Raw genomic sequence first — 17594 nt, 5'->3', positions numbered from 1 at the left:
GCTGTCGGGACAGAGGGATCTGAGGCAGCCAGGAGCAAGAAGGTGCTGGAATCCACAGGCACAAGCCCACTAAGTAATCTTAGTTCCCTGAGATGGTGTACCAAGAAGGGCACATAGCTTCTGTGGTATTGCCAAAAATGTATAAATTGATAAATCAAGGGAAAGACTGAGAACACGTCACAGTCCAGCTTTGAACGAGACATCACAGTAAAGTGTAATGTGGCATCCTGGATCCTGATACAGAAAAGCCATTACTGGGAAAACGAGAAACTTGAATAAAGCTCGTATTTAGTAGGGAGCATTGTACAAACCCCTTTTTTAAAAAATGTAACTGCAGTTTGTCTTTTTGGCTGCATGGGGTCTTCACTGCTGTGTGGGCTTTCCCCTAGGTGTGGCAAGCAGGGGCCCTCTGGATGCCTGGGCTTCTCTTGTTGCAGAGCACAGGTTCCAGGGTTCGTGGGGTCAGCAGTTGAGGCTCCCGGGCTTAGTTGCTACTCAGCATGTGGAACCTTCTGGGACCAGGGATCAAACCTGCGCTCCCTCCATCCATCGGCAAGCAGACTCACTGAACCACCAGGGAAGCCCCCGTGCCGTTTTGATTTCTGGTTTTGATCCTTGTACTGTGGTTCAGTAAGATACAAACATGAGAGGGAGCCAGGTGAAAGGTAAATGAGAACAGAGTTTAACATAAGTTTACAGGTTCAAAAGGAAGTTCAGTGGGAAAGCTGCTTCCCTCCTGTCCTTCAACTACCCAGGTTGCTTCCCCACAGGGATCAATGTTAACAGTTTCTGATGTTTCCTTCTAGAGTAGCCTGTGTCTGCTGCAACTAGTCTCCAGCCCATTTGCCGTATTTGCCATCTTGGCCTCTGACTAGCATATGCTTCAAATGCCTGGTGACCCATGGCTGCTTTCTCAACATCAAGAGCGGGAAAAATATTTTTTCCAGCCAGAAGAGGTTCCCAGCAGATCCCAACCCCATCTAGCCCCCGCCCACGCTCCACAGCACCCAGGGTGCTCCTCAGGGTGGGGAGGGGTCCCAGCTTTGAGCACGCCTCACCTCCTCCTGCTTGTGCCCCTCAGGAGGCCCAGGGCTTCCCGAGGCTGCCAGGCAGTGGAGCGGGGGCAGGGGTGGGAGGAAGGAGGAAGCACAGGCAAGTGTGGCCCTTCCTGCTCACAATGATTGCCATGGTGACCCAGGGTTAAGACTAGTCCAAGGGCATTCGCCCAGGGCCCAAAAGAACTAGGCACAAGTAAAACTTCAACAGTCTTTTATTATCAAACTCAGGCAGCTTTCAACCCAGCTGGGTTAACCCTTTAAACCCAGCTTACAGCAAAACCGTGTCATCTGGGGATGGAGGTGCACATCTAATAAAGGCTGTCTCTTAAAAGAGGATTAAAAATATATATACATATCTGCGTATCTTTTAAAAAAGCAAAATTCACCAGTGTCGCAGAAAAGAAAAATCCTAAAGTGATTTCAGTCCAATTCCCACCCCTCTAAATGAAGAAACAGCACTGGCAGTCTCTGGTGGCTCAAAAACGCCAACTCAGGATGTACCCAGAAAGAAAGCATTTCTTTCCTCTTAAAACAATGCTTTCTGCTTCATGTTCAACTTCCATAGCTTACTCCTTAGAAACACCTGAAGAATTACTATATAAATAAGACCAAATTTGCTTTTCCCAGCTTCTATTCACTGAAAGTTCACACCAAGGAGATGGTTCCTTAGCAATTTTCACCTCTACTACAGGCAGGAAATCAATCCCTAATTTCTGGGAACTGACAAAACATGCTCAGTCTTCCTGAGGGCTCCATGAAAGACCACAGATCAGACTGAAATGCCAGGGTAGGCAAAGGGGGCCTTTCCAAATAAACACAGTCAGCATCCCCACATCTAAAGTCTAATCTATCAGTAAAAACAAGCAGCAGCTGGCTGTCAGAAGGTGCTAACAAAGAGGAAGAGTCAGCACTCGACCTCAGGTCCCTCCCAGGGAAGCCTGAGCCACAGCTGGTATGGTCCAGTTATCTCTAGCTGAATAAAGTCGCCACCCCCAGGAAGCCTGGCTCATGGCTGCTCCACTTGAAACATGTTCCCTTGTGCAGAGTGCTTGAGAATCACAAGGGAGATTTTCTTCTTATTTTGACTTCATAAACGACCAATACTTCTATTTCACAGCGTTTAGAAAACCGCTCAGAGACCCCAACCCCCAGGGTCAATGTCACCCCCAGGATCCAGGTCACAAGGTCACAGGTCCTTCCAGTTGATGGGCTCTTTGCCGGACTTCTGCAGCAGCTCGTTGGTTTTAGAGAAATGCCTGCATCCAAAGAAGCCCCTGTACACGGACAGCGGTGAGGGGTGCGCGGTCTGCAGCACGTGGTGCCGCTTCTGAAAGAGGGGGAGACGGGTGGTGAGACCGTGGGGGCACATTTGTAATTTTTAACCAAACCACTCTGGCATTTGCCGTTTCCATCAGCTCTGCTGCTCCGCCGTGCCAGCTCTAAATTCACAGCGTCTGCACAGGTCTGTGCGTGAGTTCATCCTCCAATGGCTGGTAGAGCCACTACCCAGGGAGGAGGGTCCGAGAAAGCAGAAGACCCCTCCCTCTCCACCTTCTGCTGGGCACTCTGTGTGGGTGCCTGTGTCCTCCTATGACCCAGCAGTCCCACTGCTGAGACTGCCTCTGGTAAGGGACTCAGCGATGCACACATCTCCACAAAAGATGCAGGGCCGAGCAGGGACACTGCTGCGCAGCTCCTAGCCGGAGAACCCTGCTATAAACCCAGCGCTATGTGTGCAGAAGATAAAACATATTTTCCTAAAGGTTCTGACAATGCAACACCCCACAGCTACCAGAAGAACAAGGTCAAGCTATACATGCTGATATGAGGAGCCCTCAAAATCTGTCACAAGTGGAAAAAGAGAGACAAGAAAGGATAAATGCATTAAAAAAAAAAAAATTCTTCTGGGGGAAGGGGAGCAGATAAGACCCAAGACACTAATTATAGTAGTTCCTTTAGCGGAACGAGTAGAAGGCATTTCTTTTCCATCCTGTACCTTGCTTTGCTGTTTCAATCATCTCACCACAAAAATGGAATACTTAAAATTTACTAAAATGTCACCTGTAGCTAACTGAGTGGGAAGATCCTGGACCATTTTTGTTTTCTTCCTAATTATTTCCTGTATTTAACTAAACATCGCCCAACAAGCAGTTTCTGTCTCAGATGGTGAAGAATCCTCCGGCAGTGGAGATCCCTGGTTGATCCCTGGGTCGGGAAGACCCCCTGGAGGAGGGCAGTAGAACGGCAACCCACTCCAGTATGCTTGCCTGGAGAATCCACGGACAGAGGACGCTGGCGGGCTACAGTTCATGGGGTCACAGGGAGTCAGACACAACTAAGCAACTAACACAACACCCTGCGAATAACTGTCTTTCGAGACACGGCTGCTTTCAAGGAGCTCGGTCCAGGAGGGGCTGCTGGGCAGCCTGGATCCAGGTGCTGGCCCTGCCGTTCAGCAGTGGGGCACCCTCCAGAGTCGCTGACTGTCCCTAGGCCACTTTTCACCTGTGGCCTGGGAGTAACAGCAGTGACAGCTTGGTTAAGATTCCATGAAGAACAAAGCTGGGTCTTGTGCACAGAGCATCGGGAAGGGATGCAGGCCAGGTACTCAGCACAGGATCCGGTGGGCAGGGCAGGTCCCTGTGTGCACTCCGAAGGGCAAGTCAGCAGCCAGCCTGGGGCACACAAAGACCTCCATGTGCTGGACAAAGGCAGGCAGGAGAGTGGGGCGCCCACAAGAAACCCAGGTGGTTTGGGGGTCTGGAGTTCAGAGGCTGAGAGGCAGGCCAAGGCCACCCCCAGACCCCAGCTGGTGACCCCAGTCAAGGCCTTCCAGGGAGAAGGTGTCTGAGCACTCTGCGCAAGATGAGATGAGGCCGACCTGAGGCTAAGATGGGCAGGTGGGGAGGGCGGGGCGGGGGTGGGGTGGGGTGCGTGCAGCGGAAAGGGGGAAGAGAGAGGTCTAGAACATGTGTGATTATTTACTTTCAAACTAAACCATATTTAATACTACAGATTACAGATATACTGAGTAAGCATGCTTCTGACCACAGACTGGAAATGCCTCTCATACACATTTTGTTACCTAGGTAAGCAGACCTTACTGAGCAGTCAGTTCATTTATGCCAGGTTTTACTCGTACTATTCCCTCCCCAAAAGAAAAACACCTGAAAATATCCTGCTCGTTCACAAAGAACCTCTACAGAGAAAAATTAAGATGGAACTCCACTTCAGAGAAAATGGAGAGGATAAATGACATGCGAGTCCAGTCTCTGGACCCGAACTTGATGGCTGGCTTGGTACCCTCGCCCAGAGGCCCACCTAGGTCTGGGCAGGATGCTCACATCAGTCAGAAGCTCCACTCACAAGTGAGCGGGCAAGTGGCCTCGCCTCCCTGAGCCTGGCGTAAAGGGGAGCCCGCGTATCCCCCATGCCTTGCCCTGGAGGTAGCCTTTGTTAAGATCAGGTGAGTCGCGGCCTAAGAAGGGCTGGACTTGCTCCGACAGGGGCGGGGCTTCAGCATGTTTGTGCATCTCTGACACACCATCAACTGCCAGGCCTCCTTGATTTCTCCTTCACTTATCCAAGTGTCTACACTATAATTTCTCCACCCAGCTTCACTGCCCCTGTCAAGTGCCTCCAGCAGCCCAAGCTAAGCACCCCTCCTTGCTGCCCGCCTGCATGCCTCCCCCCGTCCCAGCCCCACAACAACCCGTCTCCTTCAAACCAACTTTACCTGCAGTCCGCGCCAGGCATCCCAGAGAAACGCCAGGGCTTAGCCCAGAGCGGTGGCAATTGGGGTGGTTTTAGTACTGGGTTAAAGGGCATGAGGGGAAGGCTTGGAGGATGACTTCTGGGTGGGCTTTTTTTTTTGGTCAAGGTGCACGTGGGGATTCAACTAGGGCTTGAATCCCAGGGCCCCTGCAGTGGAAGCATGGCATCTTAACTTTTTCGGATGACTTCTGGTTTTTCATCACAGTAACTGGGTATGCATGGGTGCCTCGCTAAGTAAGTGGAGAAGGAAGGAACAACTTGGGGAGGATGCGGGGAGGGCAGAGAATGACGAGCTGAGTTAGTGGTGTCAGGGACTGGCAGCCAGAGCGCGGACGGTGCTTCCACGGGGGAAGGTAAACCTGCGCTGAAGTGGGACTCTCCGTGTTCTGTGTACACCCTCAGACTTGCTGAAAGCCAGGCTCGCCTGACTCGCCATCTGCTGCGTTGCCTGCCACATGGACGGAGCCCGAGGGCCTGCGCAGCTTCCCAGGCACACGGCAAGCTTATGCCAGTGCCATCGACTGCATCCAGGCAGAAGCGGGCCGACCGCTTTCCTCACCACACAACTAATCATTTTATCTAAGGTCGGTTAGATACACACCTTTTTTTTTGGCCTCACCATGTGACACGTGGGATCTTAGTTCCCCAGTCAGGGACGGAACCCAGGGCCCCTGCATTGCGAGAAGTCTTAACCACTAGACCGCCAGCAAAGCCCCTGAGTCCTGCTCAATTTTTGACGGAAAACCTAATATTATCATAGTCATAAGGAAAAATAAGCTTCATTTTAAGAAATGGATTTTCTAGGACCACATAACTGAAATTCTTAGAATAGTCTAGCCTGCTTTAAACTATTAAAAAAACAAAAACCCCACACAACATACCCTATCAATGGCACTGCCCTTCCTCTGAGCATAAGAGCCCCAGAGCAAGAAGACAAGGCCGTGGGCGTTCTGGTTGAGCCATGACACAACGGCATCGGTGAACTGCTCCCAACCTCTCTCTCTGTGAGAATTGGCCTGGTGCGCCCGGACTGTGAGGACGGCGTTGAGCAGCAGGACACCTGCGAACACACAGTGAAAAGTGGTTTCCAGGGAGGCTGACGCGCGGAACCTAAAACACGGCACAGATGAACGAGCCCAAGAAACACACAGACTCCCAGATCACAGAGAACAGACTTGCGGGTGCCAGGCGAGGGGTGAACTGGAAGTCTGGGTTAGCAGACACAAACTATTATACAGATGATGGGCAAGCAACATGGTCCTGTGCAGCACAGGGGCTCTGCATCAGTATCTTGTGATAAACCAAAACGAAAAAGAATCTGTATAATGGAAGCACTTTGCTATACAGCAGAAATAACACAACACTGTAAAATCAACTATATAGCAATAAAAATTTAAAAAAAAAAAAAAGAGGCTGAAATGAGTTGGCCCCAAAACCCAATAATGAGCTTAGTGCATGACAAAACCAGGTAGCATCAGGACAGGATCTGTAGGTGCCTCTGGGTGAGATTTATTTTCACCTCTACACTTTCAACATCTTCTGAGTATACAATTATACATTATATCCATCATGGGAAAGAATTGTTAAAAAAATATATATATATACATATATATCCTAAGTGACATGAAATAACCTCAGAATTTAACACAAGGAAGCCAAGACATTTCACTGAAACAAAAATTTCACTGTAAGAAAACAAAGAGTAAATATTCTTTCCTTCTCCAGGTTATAGTTTATTTGTTCAGAAAGAAAGAAAAAGTCCTGTAGATAGGTATTAAACACATAACGCAAGCCGTGTATTGAAATGAGAAAACTGAGGCTGCCTCCTGAATGGTCCAAGTGGGTAACCGTGAAGTATGGATGCCAAGCAACCAATTTTCTCTTTCACGTTACAAATAAACATGAGAAACACTGGCTGCAGGATGAGACACGTCTTGACTGAAACTTGGCCATTTTACTAGAGCTTTCTAGTTCCACATGGGTATCTTTTAAAAATATAAGCCGGCCGGACAGGAAAGAGAAGACTCTTGAAATCCACCCAAAACACATCTAGCTGTGGTTAGCTTACCTTGTTTGGCCCATCCGGATAAATCTCCATGACCAGGGTGAACAAAACCATCTATGTCTGTAGACAGCTCTTTATAAATGTTTTCCAAACTGAAAGCAAGTCAAAAGAAAAACAAAAACCCCACAATCTTAAGTACCATTCTGGAAGTTTAGGACCCGCCAGCACACACGCAAATACGGCCTACAAAGCCAGCCCTTGGGGCTGCCCCTCCTTTCTGACAGGCACACCTGGGGAAGCCCTTTACCTCGGTCACTGCTAGCGTTTAGGGAAGAGAACTTTGGAAAACCCAGCAAATTAGCCCAGGATTTACCACCACCCTCAGGCGATGGGTTTAAAGTTTATATCTTTAATAAGTTTATTACATTTACAAATGATACATGAAATCCTCCAATGCAGGGGTTCTTGACCAGAGGTGATTTCTGCCCTCCGGGGGACTTCTGGAAATGTCTGAAGACACTTTTTATCATCACAAGTAGGGGGCAGTACTGCTGGCCAGAGGTGCTGCTGAGTATCGTACAGGGCAGGCCCAGCCTGCACCAAAACAGACCCAGCCCCAAATGTCAGCAGTGCCGAGAATGAGAAATCCTGCTCCAAAGGCGAGTGGAGGTCCCACAGACAGGCGCACCTGTAACCCGCAAAGCCCGCATCTGAAAGTAGTCACGACTGGAGCCACCAGTACAGCCTGCCTACCTGGGCGGGGGCGGCACGGGTCTCTGTACACTGAAGCAGAGCCCATGAGCTTGATTGGGTCCGTGATATGGATCCTGTCCCAAGATGACAACCTTCACCTGTGAACACCAGACGGCGAGGATCAAACAGTGCGAATGGACACCTGGCTGCTGCCAACTCACACAGCGGGGCACTGAGGCAAGGGCAGCCGCAACCCGATCCCACTCAGGGCCTCGGAAGGGCGGAGGTGGGGCCTGGCCCTATGGCTCTGCATGACCAAGTTATCCTTCCCTCAGTCACCTCCTGTAACGTCCCTTCCCTTTTCCGACCTGGATATTTGAAACAATTGGGGATCAACTTTGCTTCCATCCCCTTTGTTTTTCAAATTACAAAAGGAGTTACGCCCTTGCCACAGTATGACCATCCAGAAACATGCCAAGCGGTCACTTCTATCCCATCTTGATCCAACTGTTTGTAATCAGCCATATAATGAGGGTCACTGGACTCATCACGCTCAAGTTTTTGTGTTTCTCATGTCATACATTGTGAGTCTCCTTTAAGTCAATAGAGCTCAATCATTAACGGGCAGTCGGTTTTCCCAATTTTTTCCCTTACAGAAGACAATGAGGTAAACTTCCTACTATATGTATCTTTACATACTGTTGCTTTTTTTGGCCATGCCATGTGGCATGCCGGATCTTATTAATAATTCCCTGACCAGGGATGGAACCTGTGCCCTCTGTATTGGAAGTGAGGAGTCCTAACCACTGGATGCCAGGAAAGTCCCATTGTTGCTTTTATTTCTATGGAACAGATTCAGAAGAGTAGAGTTGCTGGTCAGAGGATAAGTGTATTTAAAATTTTCAGACATATTCCAGATAGCTTTTCGACAGATTAAAAGAAATTCCCATCCTCCACCAGCTGCATTATGAAGGTGCCTGTTCCCCTGGACAGGTACACCGAGGAGATACTGTGGGTTTGATTCCAGATCTCCTCATTAAGTGAGTATGGCAAAAAAACAAGTCATGTAAATGTTCTTGTTCCCAAACTGTCCAACTGCATGAGGTCAAAAAAAAGCACAGATCATATTAAAAAGTACTTTATGGCTAAAAAATGCTAACCATCATTTGACAGTGCAACAAAACTTCAATTTGTAAAAACTGCAGTTTTCTGTGAAGTGAAATAAAATGAGGTCGGCCTGTGTCCTCTTAAGGGATGGCCCCTGAGGAAACTGAGGTCATTGTCGAGGTCAGTGTTAGCATACTACTAGGCCTTTTGATGGATGCCCACCCACCTCTCTTCATACCCGCACCCCTGTCCTGTTCCTTAACATCTTCCTCCATGGCTGAAGTACACTGTATCCTTAAGAATCCAGACTGGACCCGGCCACTTTCATGGACCTCTCTGTCCCCCTGGTTGGTATCCACGTGGGCCCCAGCATATTCTTGAAGAAACCTATCCAGGAGCAAAGCTTTCCCGTTCTGGTCCTAGATAAGGGCCTAGGCGGAGCCAGGTAACATCCCTGCCCTCCATACACTCATGGGCAAAGAAGCCCCCAGGCCATCTGATTCTCAGAAGTCTCACGCTCTTTACTTATTCTTTCTTTACAGTATTGCTCGCTGATATTCAAAACAGCACATACTTTGAACAAGGGGCAACCCAGCACTGAATTTAATAGGACTTAAGGGTTCTTTTTTTAAACTCTATAAACAAGGAGATAAGTTAAAAGTACTTGCTCTAAAATGAAAATTGAGACGTTTGCTAAGTTCTAGGAGTGGCAACCTTATCATGATGGCTTCCTCAACAATTTTGCTTCTCTTTGATTTAAGACACTTACCAAGTCATGGGATTCCCACCCTCAGCTTATAAAATCAGTAAGGAAAAAGGAGAACAAACACTAGAACACCTCCAGTGCAAGCAGACACTGAAGGGTTAGAGGAAATCCACATCACAAAGGCGGTAGGGGACGGGCTTCCTTCCGGGAGGTGCCAGAGACAGCTCTAGCTGGTTTCCAAAAGACAAAAGTGAGGAGAGTCACCAACTGGTCCCGCTCCAAACCAGGAGAATGGGAGGTGGAGGTGAGGCTGGGAAGCAGCTGTGTGTTCTCCTGTGAACTATGAACTATGCGAAGGCACCATCAAGCTTCTGGACAGGAGTCTGAGGCGACCAGAGCTCCCAGTGCGCAGCCATTGCACACAACGAACTAAAGCAAAGAGATGTCTTTAGCAGACATGTTCAAGCCAGAAGTCAGCGATAAGGCAGTGCGGTCACACAGAAAGAAGAGATACCAGTCAAGGTGGAGCTGCTGGGAACCAGCTGAAAGACACTTAACTGCTTCCTGCCTCAGTTTTCCCACCACCACAATAATACCTCGCATGGGCATGGGGTCCACTCCAGAATTAAAAAAAAAAAGCCACAGCACATGCACATATGCACAAACTTCTCTTTTTTTGTTGCATAAATGGCACACAGGAAGACAGCCTGCCAAACCTCACAATTCCAGTGTTCTTTCTACATTACGAGTAGTGGTTTAACTCCACTGCCCCGAATTAAGAAATGCCATTTGAATCCCACTCCCGTTTTAGTAATTTTAGTAAAATTCAGCCACAACTTGTACTTACGTCTCTTATGTCACACATCTGGGTCCACGTGAAGACTTGATGAGGGGGAGGGTAAACAGGGTAATGTTTTCTTTCTTCTGCAACAAATCCCATAAGCTGACGGGAAGATAAACGAGGTTTACAAACCACATTCTCACAGGAAAGCTAAGAATTCAGTAAGAAAGTTTCAGTTGGAAGAACTATTACCTAAACCTTTTCCAAGTCTTATACCCAAGTTCTGCTGGGGAAATCTGAAACAGTCCCCGCACCCCACCGACCTTTCAATACCCTCGGGCTTTCTTTGGGCTGGGTCCAAGTTGATTGGCTCTGCGGCCCTGATTTCCCGCGCGGGTGCAAACCGCTCCCCCTTTTTTATCTTTTTTTTAAACCCAGATTTTTAGTCTGTCGAGTTTGTGGTTTTACTTCGCCACTCTTTCCTTGAGAGCAGACTAAGTAACTAAACGGGTTAGTAGAAGCTGTGATAGCTACCACAACATTGTAGAGCAACCACACTCCTATTTTTTAAAAAAATTAAAAACCCAGCACAGTCAAAACTAAATAAAAACAAACTTTAAAATATCAAAATAGTAGTGACATTAAAAAAATTTTTTTAGTTACTTTTAAAAACTTTTAAAAGAAGCTATGATATCATCTCACAGCCTTTTAAAAACTTTAAACTGCAGATTGAAAACACCTTGACTGTATTTTACCCCCTGAGCATGAAAAGAACGTTGAAGGAGGGAAAGGAGGAACCACGAAAGCAATCTCGTACAACCGTGGGCTTGGCCCGCTCTATGCGCAAGATGCCCGCAGCCTCCAAGTTTACCTTTATGAAGTATGGCTTCCCGAACTCCCCGCTGAGGTGCTTCTTCCAACTCTCACCAAAACCCACTGGCACGTTACGCGCCGCGAGTCTGAGCAGCGCGGCCGCCTTGTTCCTCTGGATGCGGATCAACTGCTCCGGGCTCAGCGGCGACGAGGGCGGCGTGCCGGGCTCCTCCGGCCCGGCCCGGGGCTTCTTGGCGGGGCTGGCCTGTAGGTAGTCCCCGCAGAGGCGGCTCAGCAGCTGCAGCGGGCCTCTCCCGGGCACGCGCAGCTTCCGCCCCCACCCCAACAGCCCCGGGCAGAGGACCCCCATTCGTGGGGGTTTTTAGGCCCAGGGACCCTGGGCTGATCCCGGTCAGGCACTAGCAGGCCGCTGCCCCCATTTTCGAGTTCAGAACCACAACAACGCGGGAGCAGAAGGGTTTGTGAGGAAGACTCGCGGCGCCTCGCGAGGGGTTGGCTGCGAATGGGGCTCGGGACGCCGACGCCCCGCCCCCTCGGGCCCCGCCACTGGCGTCCCCACGCTGTCTTTTCGCGGCAAAAACCTTCCCCACCGGGGCCCACCCCTTCCCTCCTCTGATTGGAGGGCGGGCCGGCCCCCTCGCCTCTGATTGGCGGCGTGGGCCCTGAGGCTCGCCCCCATTGGCTGGCCCCTCAGCATGGCCGCCGATGGGGCGCTAAGGCGGCTGTTTTGAACACGTGGAGGCGGCCCCCGTTCACCCAGTCAGCTGCACATTCCCGCAACCCCCTCGGCCCGGGTCCCTCTCGCGGGGTCCGCCGCCCTCCTCACCCCCCTCACCCTCTTCGGCCTCCCTGAACCCTGGCCCCACGAGAGGTCCCCCCACCCCTAACCGCTCCTCACCGCCACATCCCCGCTCTGAGCTACGGCCGCCACGCCGGTCCCCGGGTCGGCCGGCTCGGGGCTGCAGGCACTTCGCTTCCTGGCGGGGTTCGGGGAGAAAAAGGAGTAGAGCGTCTTCTGGCCGATCATCCCGAAGCCGAGGAAGAAGCCAACGCGCGCCGCCCGGGGTCCCGCGAGTTTGGCGCCAGCCGCGGTGGTCAACAGTTGGCGCCAAGCAGCCCGCGCATGCTCCAAATGGGATTCTGGGCGGGGGGCGGTGGTGGCCCCAGCGCGCATGTGCGGGAGGGGCTGAGAAGCGAGAACCCTGAGGCCTAGTGGGGTTTCGAATTGTGTTTGGAAAAGGGCGGAGTTCCTTGGGTCGGTTCGCTCAGCTATTTGACTCTTTTATTCATTATTCTCAGCCATCGTCCCTCTGCCCTGGGCAAGTCCCTCCACCTTTCAGCCAGTAAAAAGAACTTAAAGTCCCCCCCCATAGAGTTGCTATGGGAGTGAAATTAGCATTCAAATTAACTATACTTCAATTTTTTATTTTAATGGTTTAAAAAAAACAGTCACGGAACATCCCCAGTTTGTCCCTCCTGTGGTCTTTACACCTTGCGGGCGCTGTCCCCCTGCCTGGAAAACTTTTAAGTCTCTACTCGACACCCGTCCTCTGAAGGGTCTTCCCCTGCCCCACTTTCTAGCCGGACACTATTTACAGCTTCATCCGAAACGATCTCATTTAGGGACTTCCCTGGCGGTCCAGTGGTTAGGCCCCTGTGCTTCCCGTGCAGGGCGTACAGGTTCGATCCCTCATCAGGGAAATAGGATTCCACATGGTGCACGCCCCCCGCCAAGTGATCTTATTCTTTCCTTGCTTATTTCTGTCTTCAGCCGTTTTAAATTATTTTTTAAAATAATAACATAAAAGCCACTTTGAAAAAGTTTGGCAATTTTGTGTACAGTAACACATACATTCTCGTCTGTCCTTAGGATTTCCCAGCTAAGAATACTGCAAAGGGTTACCATTTCCTTCTCCAGGGGATCTTCCCCACCCAGGAATCAAACCCGCGTTTTTTATGTCTCCTGCATTGGCAGGAGGGGTTCTTTACCATCTAGCGCCACCTGGGAAGCCCATTTAACACATAGACTTACATGTGCCCCTGCAATCCCATTCGTAACTATTAACCTGAGTGAAATTAAAATCTGTATTCACAGGAGAGCTTGTACATGAATAGATATAGCGACCATATCTGGATTTTCCCCAAACTGGAAACAACCAAATGCCCCTCAAGTGGCAAGTGGGTGAAGGAACTGTAGACAGAAAATAACCAAAAACCGGCGAGGATGAAAGCTGACGTTTGTTTGGAGAACAGCAGCATCGCCTCACACATCCTCTCATTGTTTAATCCTCCTGGCATGGGTTTTGTAGTTCCTACTGTGCCTAGAAGGCAATTCAAGACCAGAGATGTTAAGGGATTTGTAGGAACCACACAGCTTCAGTGGAGGAAACAAGTGGAAGTTACAAGGGTCTGATTGCAGAATTCGTGCCCCTACCTACGACAGTATGCTGGTGGCCCAGCTCCCTGTCGGGACACCACGTTAATCCCCAGGGACAGATGCCATCAACCAGCTGCTCCCAAACCACTGGTGATCCCGCACAGCTGCGAAACAAGTAACGACCCTGCACCACCGTGGTGCTTGCAACGCGCCCGAAGGGCCAACAGGTGGCGCCCAAAGACCGCCCACGGCTTTGTTTTGCAAATTTGCCAGGATTTTCTCCAGAGCGCCGCTGCAATCTACCCGGAAGCAGTTCTGTGGTGGGGGCGGGTAAATGTTTTCTCTTCCCCGCTAGCCCTTTCTAGAGTGTCTACAGGAATCGGAGTTTAGCGGGTGCTGAGATTTTAAAGAGAACCCTCGGTACCACCACCCCACGCACGTATTACAGTTATTATTCTCTATCAGAATTCGGCGTGTTTATGACCACGTTTAACCGTTGTTAAACATTTAGATTCTGAATCATGTCTATTTAAAGATCTCAATACTTTATCTGTTAATACTTGTGTGGGAGGGCCCGTCAGTTATCCACTCCCGTCCTTTGCAGGGTGGCAGAGGGAGAGAGAGACATGTTTTCTGGGTGAATTTAGGCAACCCCCACCTCTCACCGTGTCACTTTCCCAGGTATAAAGTGAGGGATTGGATAGTAGTTTCCAGGTTTGCCAATGGCATACGTATTCCGCGGGGGCGGGGAGAGGGGAGTTATCTCTTAAAAATTGCTCTTTTGAGGGGATGGGTGGCAGCCACGTGGGTTTTGCAAGCTAGGCAGCTGATTCTGATACCAACCCCGGTGTGGGAGACCCCTGACCAGATCACCTCTAAGGGATCCTTCCAGCCTTAACCTCCTCTTACTTCCTTTATAGGACTTGGTGTTAAACTTTTAAAATGAAACGGTGAAAACAGGAGGAATGCCCCTGTGGGACCACTTTGCAGAGTAGATTTTGGTGTTTGGGATAGACCCTGGGCAATCTCTCTTGGCCTGGCCACCAGCTTCCAGGTCTTCGTGTTGTGGAGACAAGATGGACAGATTCCTGGTGAAGGCGGCTGTCGGGGGCCTTAAGAGAAGGATGGAACAAGAGCAGACTGGAGGAGGCCCAGCAGGGTTGGCAGAAGAGGAGGGAAACAGCAAGAAAAACCCCAGAAGAGCAGCCCTGGGGAATGAAGTTGACTCAGCAGGCCTCAGCTGGCGGCGCATTCAAGCCGAGGGCCTGGACTGCGATTACACTGTCCTGTTTGGCAAAGCCGAAGCAGACGAAATTTTCCAAGAGTTGGAGAAAGAAGTGGAATATTTTACAGGTAAGCAGAGGGATGGTGGGGTTGTGTGTGGAAGGCTGGTTTGAACACACTACTGGTCTGTGTTTAGAGAAATCTGAACTTAAGAGCCGTTAATAACGGATTCTAGCACAAGCTGGAATCAAGATTGCTGGGAGAAACATCAGTAACCTCAGATATGCAGATGATACCACCGTTATGGCAGAAAGCAAAGAACTAAAGAGCCTCCTGATGAAAGTGAGAGTGAAAAAGTTCTTAAAACTCGACATTCAGAAAACTAAGATCATAGCATCCAGTCCCATCACTTCATGGCAAATAGATGGGGAAACAATAGAAACAGTGAGAGACTTTTATTTTGGGGGCTCCAAAATCACTGCAGATGGTAACTGCAGCCATGAAATAAAAGACGCTTGCTCCTTGGAAGAAAAGTTATGACCAACCTAGACAGCATGTTAAAAAGCAGAGACATTACTTTGCCAACAAAGGTCCGTCTAGTCAAAGCTATGGTTCTTCCAGTAGTCACGTATGGATGTGAGAGTTGAACTATAAAGAAAGCTGAGCGCCGGAGAATTGATGCTTCTGAACTGTGGTGTTGGAGAAGACTCTTGAGAGTCCCTTGGACTGCAGGGAGATCCAACCAATTCATCTTCAAGGAAATCAGTTCTGAATATTCATAGGAAGGACTGATGCTGTAGCTGAAACTCCAATACTTTGGCCACGTGATGTGAAGAACTGACTCATTTGAAAAGACCCTGATGCTGTGAAAGATTGAGGGCGGGAGGAGAAGGGGACGACAGAGGATGAGATGGTTGGATGGCATCACCAATGCGATGGACATGAGTTTGAGTAAACCCGGGGAGTTGGTGATGGACAGGGAAGCCCGGCGTGCTGCAGTCCATGGGGCCGCAAAGAGTTGGACACGACTGAGCAACTGAACTGAATAATGGATGAGTTTGTTAATTAATACATACTCCTGGCATCTCTGGGCCAAGCACCTTACTGAGTGCTTGCGATACAAACTTAATAATGGGAATAGCCTGTCCCCTGAGAGCTGGGAAGTTACCAGGTAATCCCTGTGCACCAGTTCTCAGCGTCACCTGGAGGACTCTGTTGCTTGTGAGCACTCCATTGCTGGCCCTGCCCCCTGCAGACTAGTGTCCAGAGTTTCCGATGCTGCTGATGCTGGAACCCACGCTGAGAACCACTGCAGCATGGCAGAGCACGGGGGCATGTAGAAACGCCCATGGGAGACCCAGCCTCCATCGAGAGCTGCATCAGCGCCATCTGCCCTGGATGCCCACACCCCTGCATCCCTGCAGTTGGCAACATCACCGTGCTAGTGTGTAACCTCACTTCATATTGCTCCAATTGTAGTCTCTTTTTTTTTCTGGTTCTGCTGAGCAATTAAGTTACAGGGTTTTGTTTTGTTTTTTAAATTGGACTAGAGCTGTTTCTCTCAATGTTGGACAAGAATCACCGCCCTCACAGGAAGGCTTTGGCTGAGCCACAATCATTTTTGAGGAGGAGGTCCTCGGCCAGAGTGATAGATGTTACTCCTGTTGTACTTTTGCTCCTGAATGCTCAGGGAGCCAGTGGAGACTTCTGAGGCCCCATGTCTCCCTTGCACAGGTGCGCTGGCCAGGGTCCAGGTGTTCGGGAAGTGGCACAATGTCCCAAGGAAGCAGGCGACATACGGCGACACTGGGCTGACCTACAGCTTCTCAGGCCTCACTCTGTCCCCAAAGCCCTGGATCCCCGTTCTGGAGCGTGTCCGGGATCGTGTTTCTCTGGTGGCTGGACAGACTTTCAACTTTGTGCTCGTCAACAGGTGACACTCTGTCTTTACCTTTTTTTTTTTTTTCCCAGGAGCATGGACTGGATTTTATAAATCTTCTGTCTCTTCCAAAAGGAAGAATTTAGGATTCCCCTGTATTTTGCTCATTTGTACAACAGATAATTCTTTAGTGTACTTGGGGACCTATTAGTGAACCAGCACCAGCATTTCGTCTTTATGGAGTGCTCACCTCGGGGGCAGGGGTGCTTTCCAGGTGGCTCGGTGGTAAAGAATCCGCCTGCCAGTGCAGGAGATGGGGGTTCGATCCCTCGGCTGGTAAGATTCCCTGGAGGAGAGCATGGCAACCCATTCCAGTATTCTTACCTGGAGAATCCCATGGACCGAGGTTATGGGGTCCATGACCTCATGGACTGTGGGATTACAAAGCGTCAGATTTGCTTGAGCACACATGGACACACCTTGGTGGGGAGGGAGGCCGAGAACTGATGAACAGGTGAACAGGATACCTGCAGTCATTGATAAACGATCTGGGAGGAAGGAGTCTGGGTTTCTCAACAGCACTCGATGCTTTCAGCCAAATAATCCTCTTCTTGGGGCTGACTTCTGTGGTGCCAGATGTTGGGCAGCATCCCTGACCACCACTGACCGGATGCCAGGAGCTCCCTGTGGATGAGAAATGGTTGCCCTCCGTGTCAGCACACGGAGGATGCGGGGCCACTGCGGCCTCCCCAGTGGTGCACCATCCGGCCTGGCAAAGAACAGGATCCTGGCCCCAGATCTCTGAGGTGCCTGTCAAAGGAATGATTTCAGTGAGCCCAGATTCTTGCATCTTCCCATACATAGAAAACACGGAACTCATTAACCTGTGATGTCTGGGTTTTCTTTAATTAACAAGAATCTTTTGATGTTCCAACTACCTGGTTTTTGTTGCAAAACCCCTCTGTATCCTGGCTCCTGCCTTAACTCTGGGGCCATCCCTCAGAGCTGAGAGACCGCCTCCCGGGCTTCAGTCCTCAGTTCTGCCTGCAGAATGAAACACGGTCTTCAACTTTTAGGTTGTGCCTTCTTTCCAAGGGTCCCTTTGGAGCAATGGAATGTCTCCAGACATCGCTTGAGTGCCCCCAGGGAGGGCAGA

The 17594-nt window shown here is 49.9% G+C and overlaps 2 protein-coding genes across 7 annotated transcripts in view; one reads left to right on the top strand and one right to left on the bottom strand.

Moving 5' to 3' along the window:
* On the bottom strand, positions 1255 to 12067 carry UNG (uracil DNA glycosylase). The gene is made up of 7 exons (XM_018061093.1): positions 11857 to 12067; positions 10996 to 11202; positions 10191 to 10286; positions 7591 to 7688; positions 6901 to 6989; positions 5714 to 5892; positions 1255 to 2385 (listed from the first exon to the last, which is right to left on the bottom strand). Exons 1-7 carry the CDS (start codon positions 11983 to 11985, stop codon positions 2245 to 2247), a joined length of 939 nt encoding a protein of 312 aa, XP_017916582.1. The 5' UTR covers positions 11986 to 12067; the 3' UTR covers positions 1255 to 2244.
* ALKBH2 (alkB homolog 2, alpha-ketoglutarate dependent dioxygenase) overlaps positions 13661 to 17594 on the top strand; it is a 5207-nt gene continuing 1273 nt past the window's right edge. The window contains exons 1-3 of one of the 6 annotated variants that reach the window (XM_005691590.3): positions 13661 to 14016; positions 14256 to 14688; positions 16294 to 16492. In XM_005691590.3, the coding sequence (XP_005691647.3) occupies positions 14412 to 14688; positions 16294 to 16492 (476 nt within the window). In that variant the 5' untranslated portion in view covers positions 13661 to 14016; positions 14256 to 14411. The remainder of the gene's footprint in view (positions 14017 to 14255; positions 14689 to 16293; positions 16493 to 17594) is intronic. The other 5 variants (XM_013970768.2, XM_013970770.2, XM_013970769.2 and 2 more) reach the window with 5 other exon arrangements.

This window comes from Capra hircus, chromosome 17 (genome assembly GCF_001704415.2).
Source record: "Capra hircus breed San Clemente chromosome 17, ASM170441v1, whole genome shotgun sequence".
Lineage (NCBI taxonomy): Eukaryota > Metazoa > Chordata > Mammalia > Artiodactyla > Bovidae > Capra > Capra hircus.
This window is presented reverse-complemented; position numbering and strand designations above follow the sequence as displayed.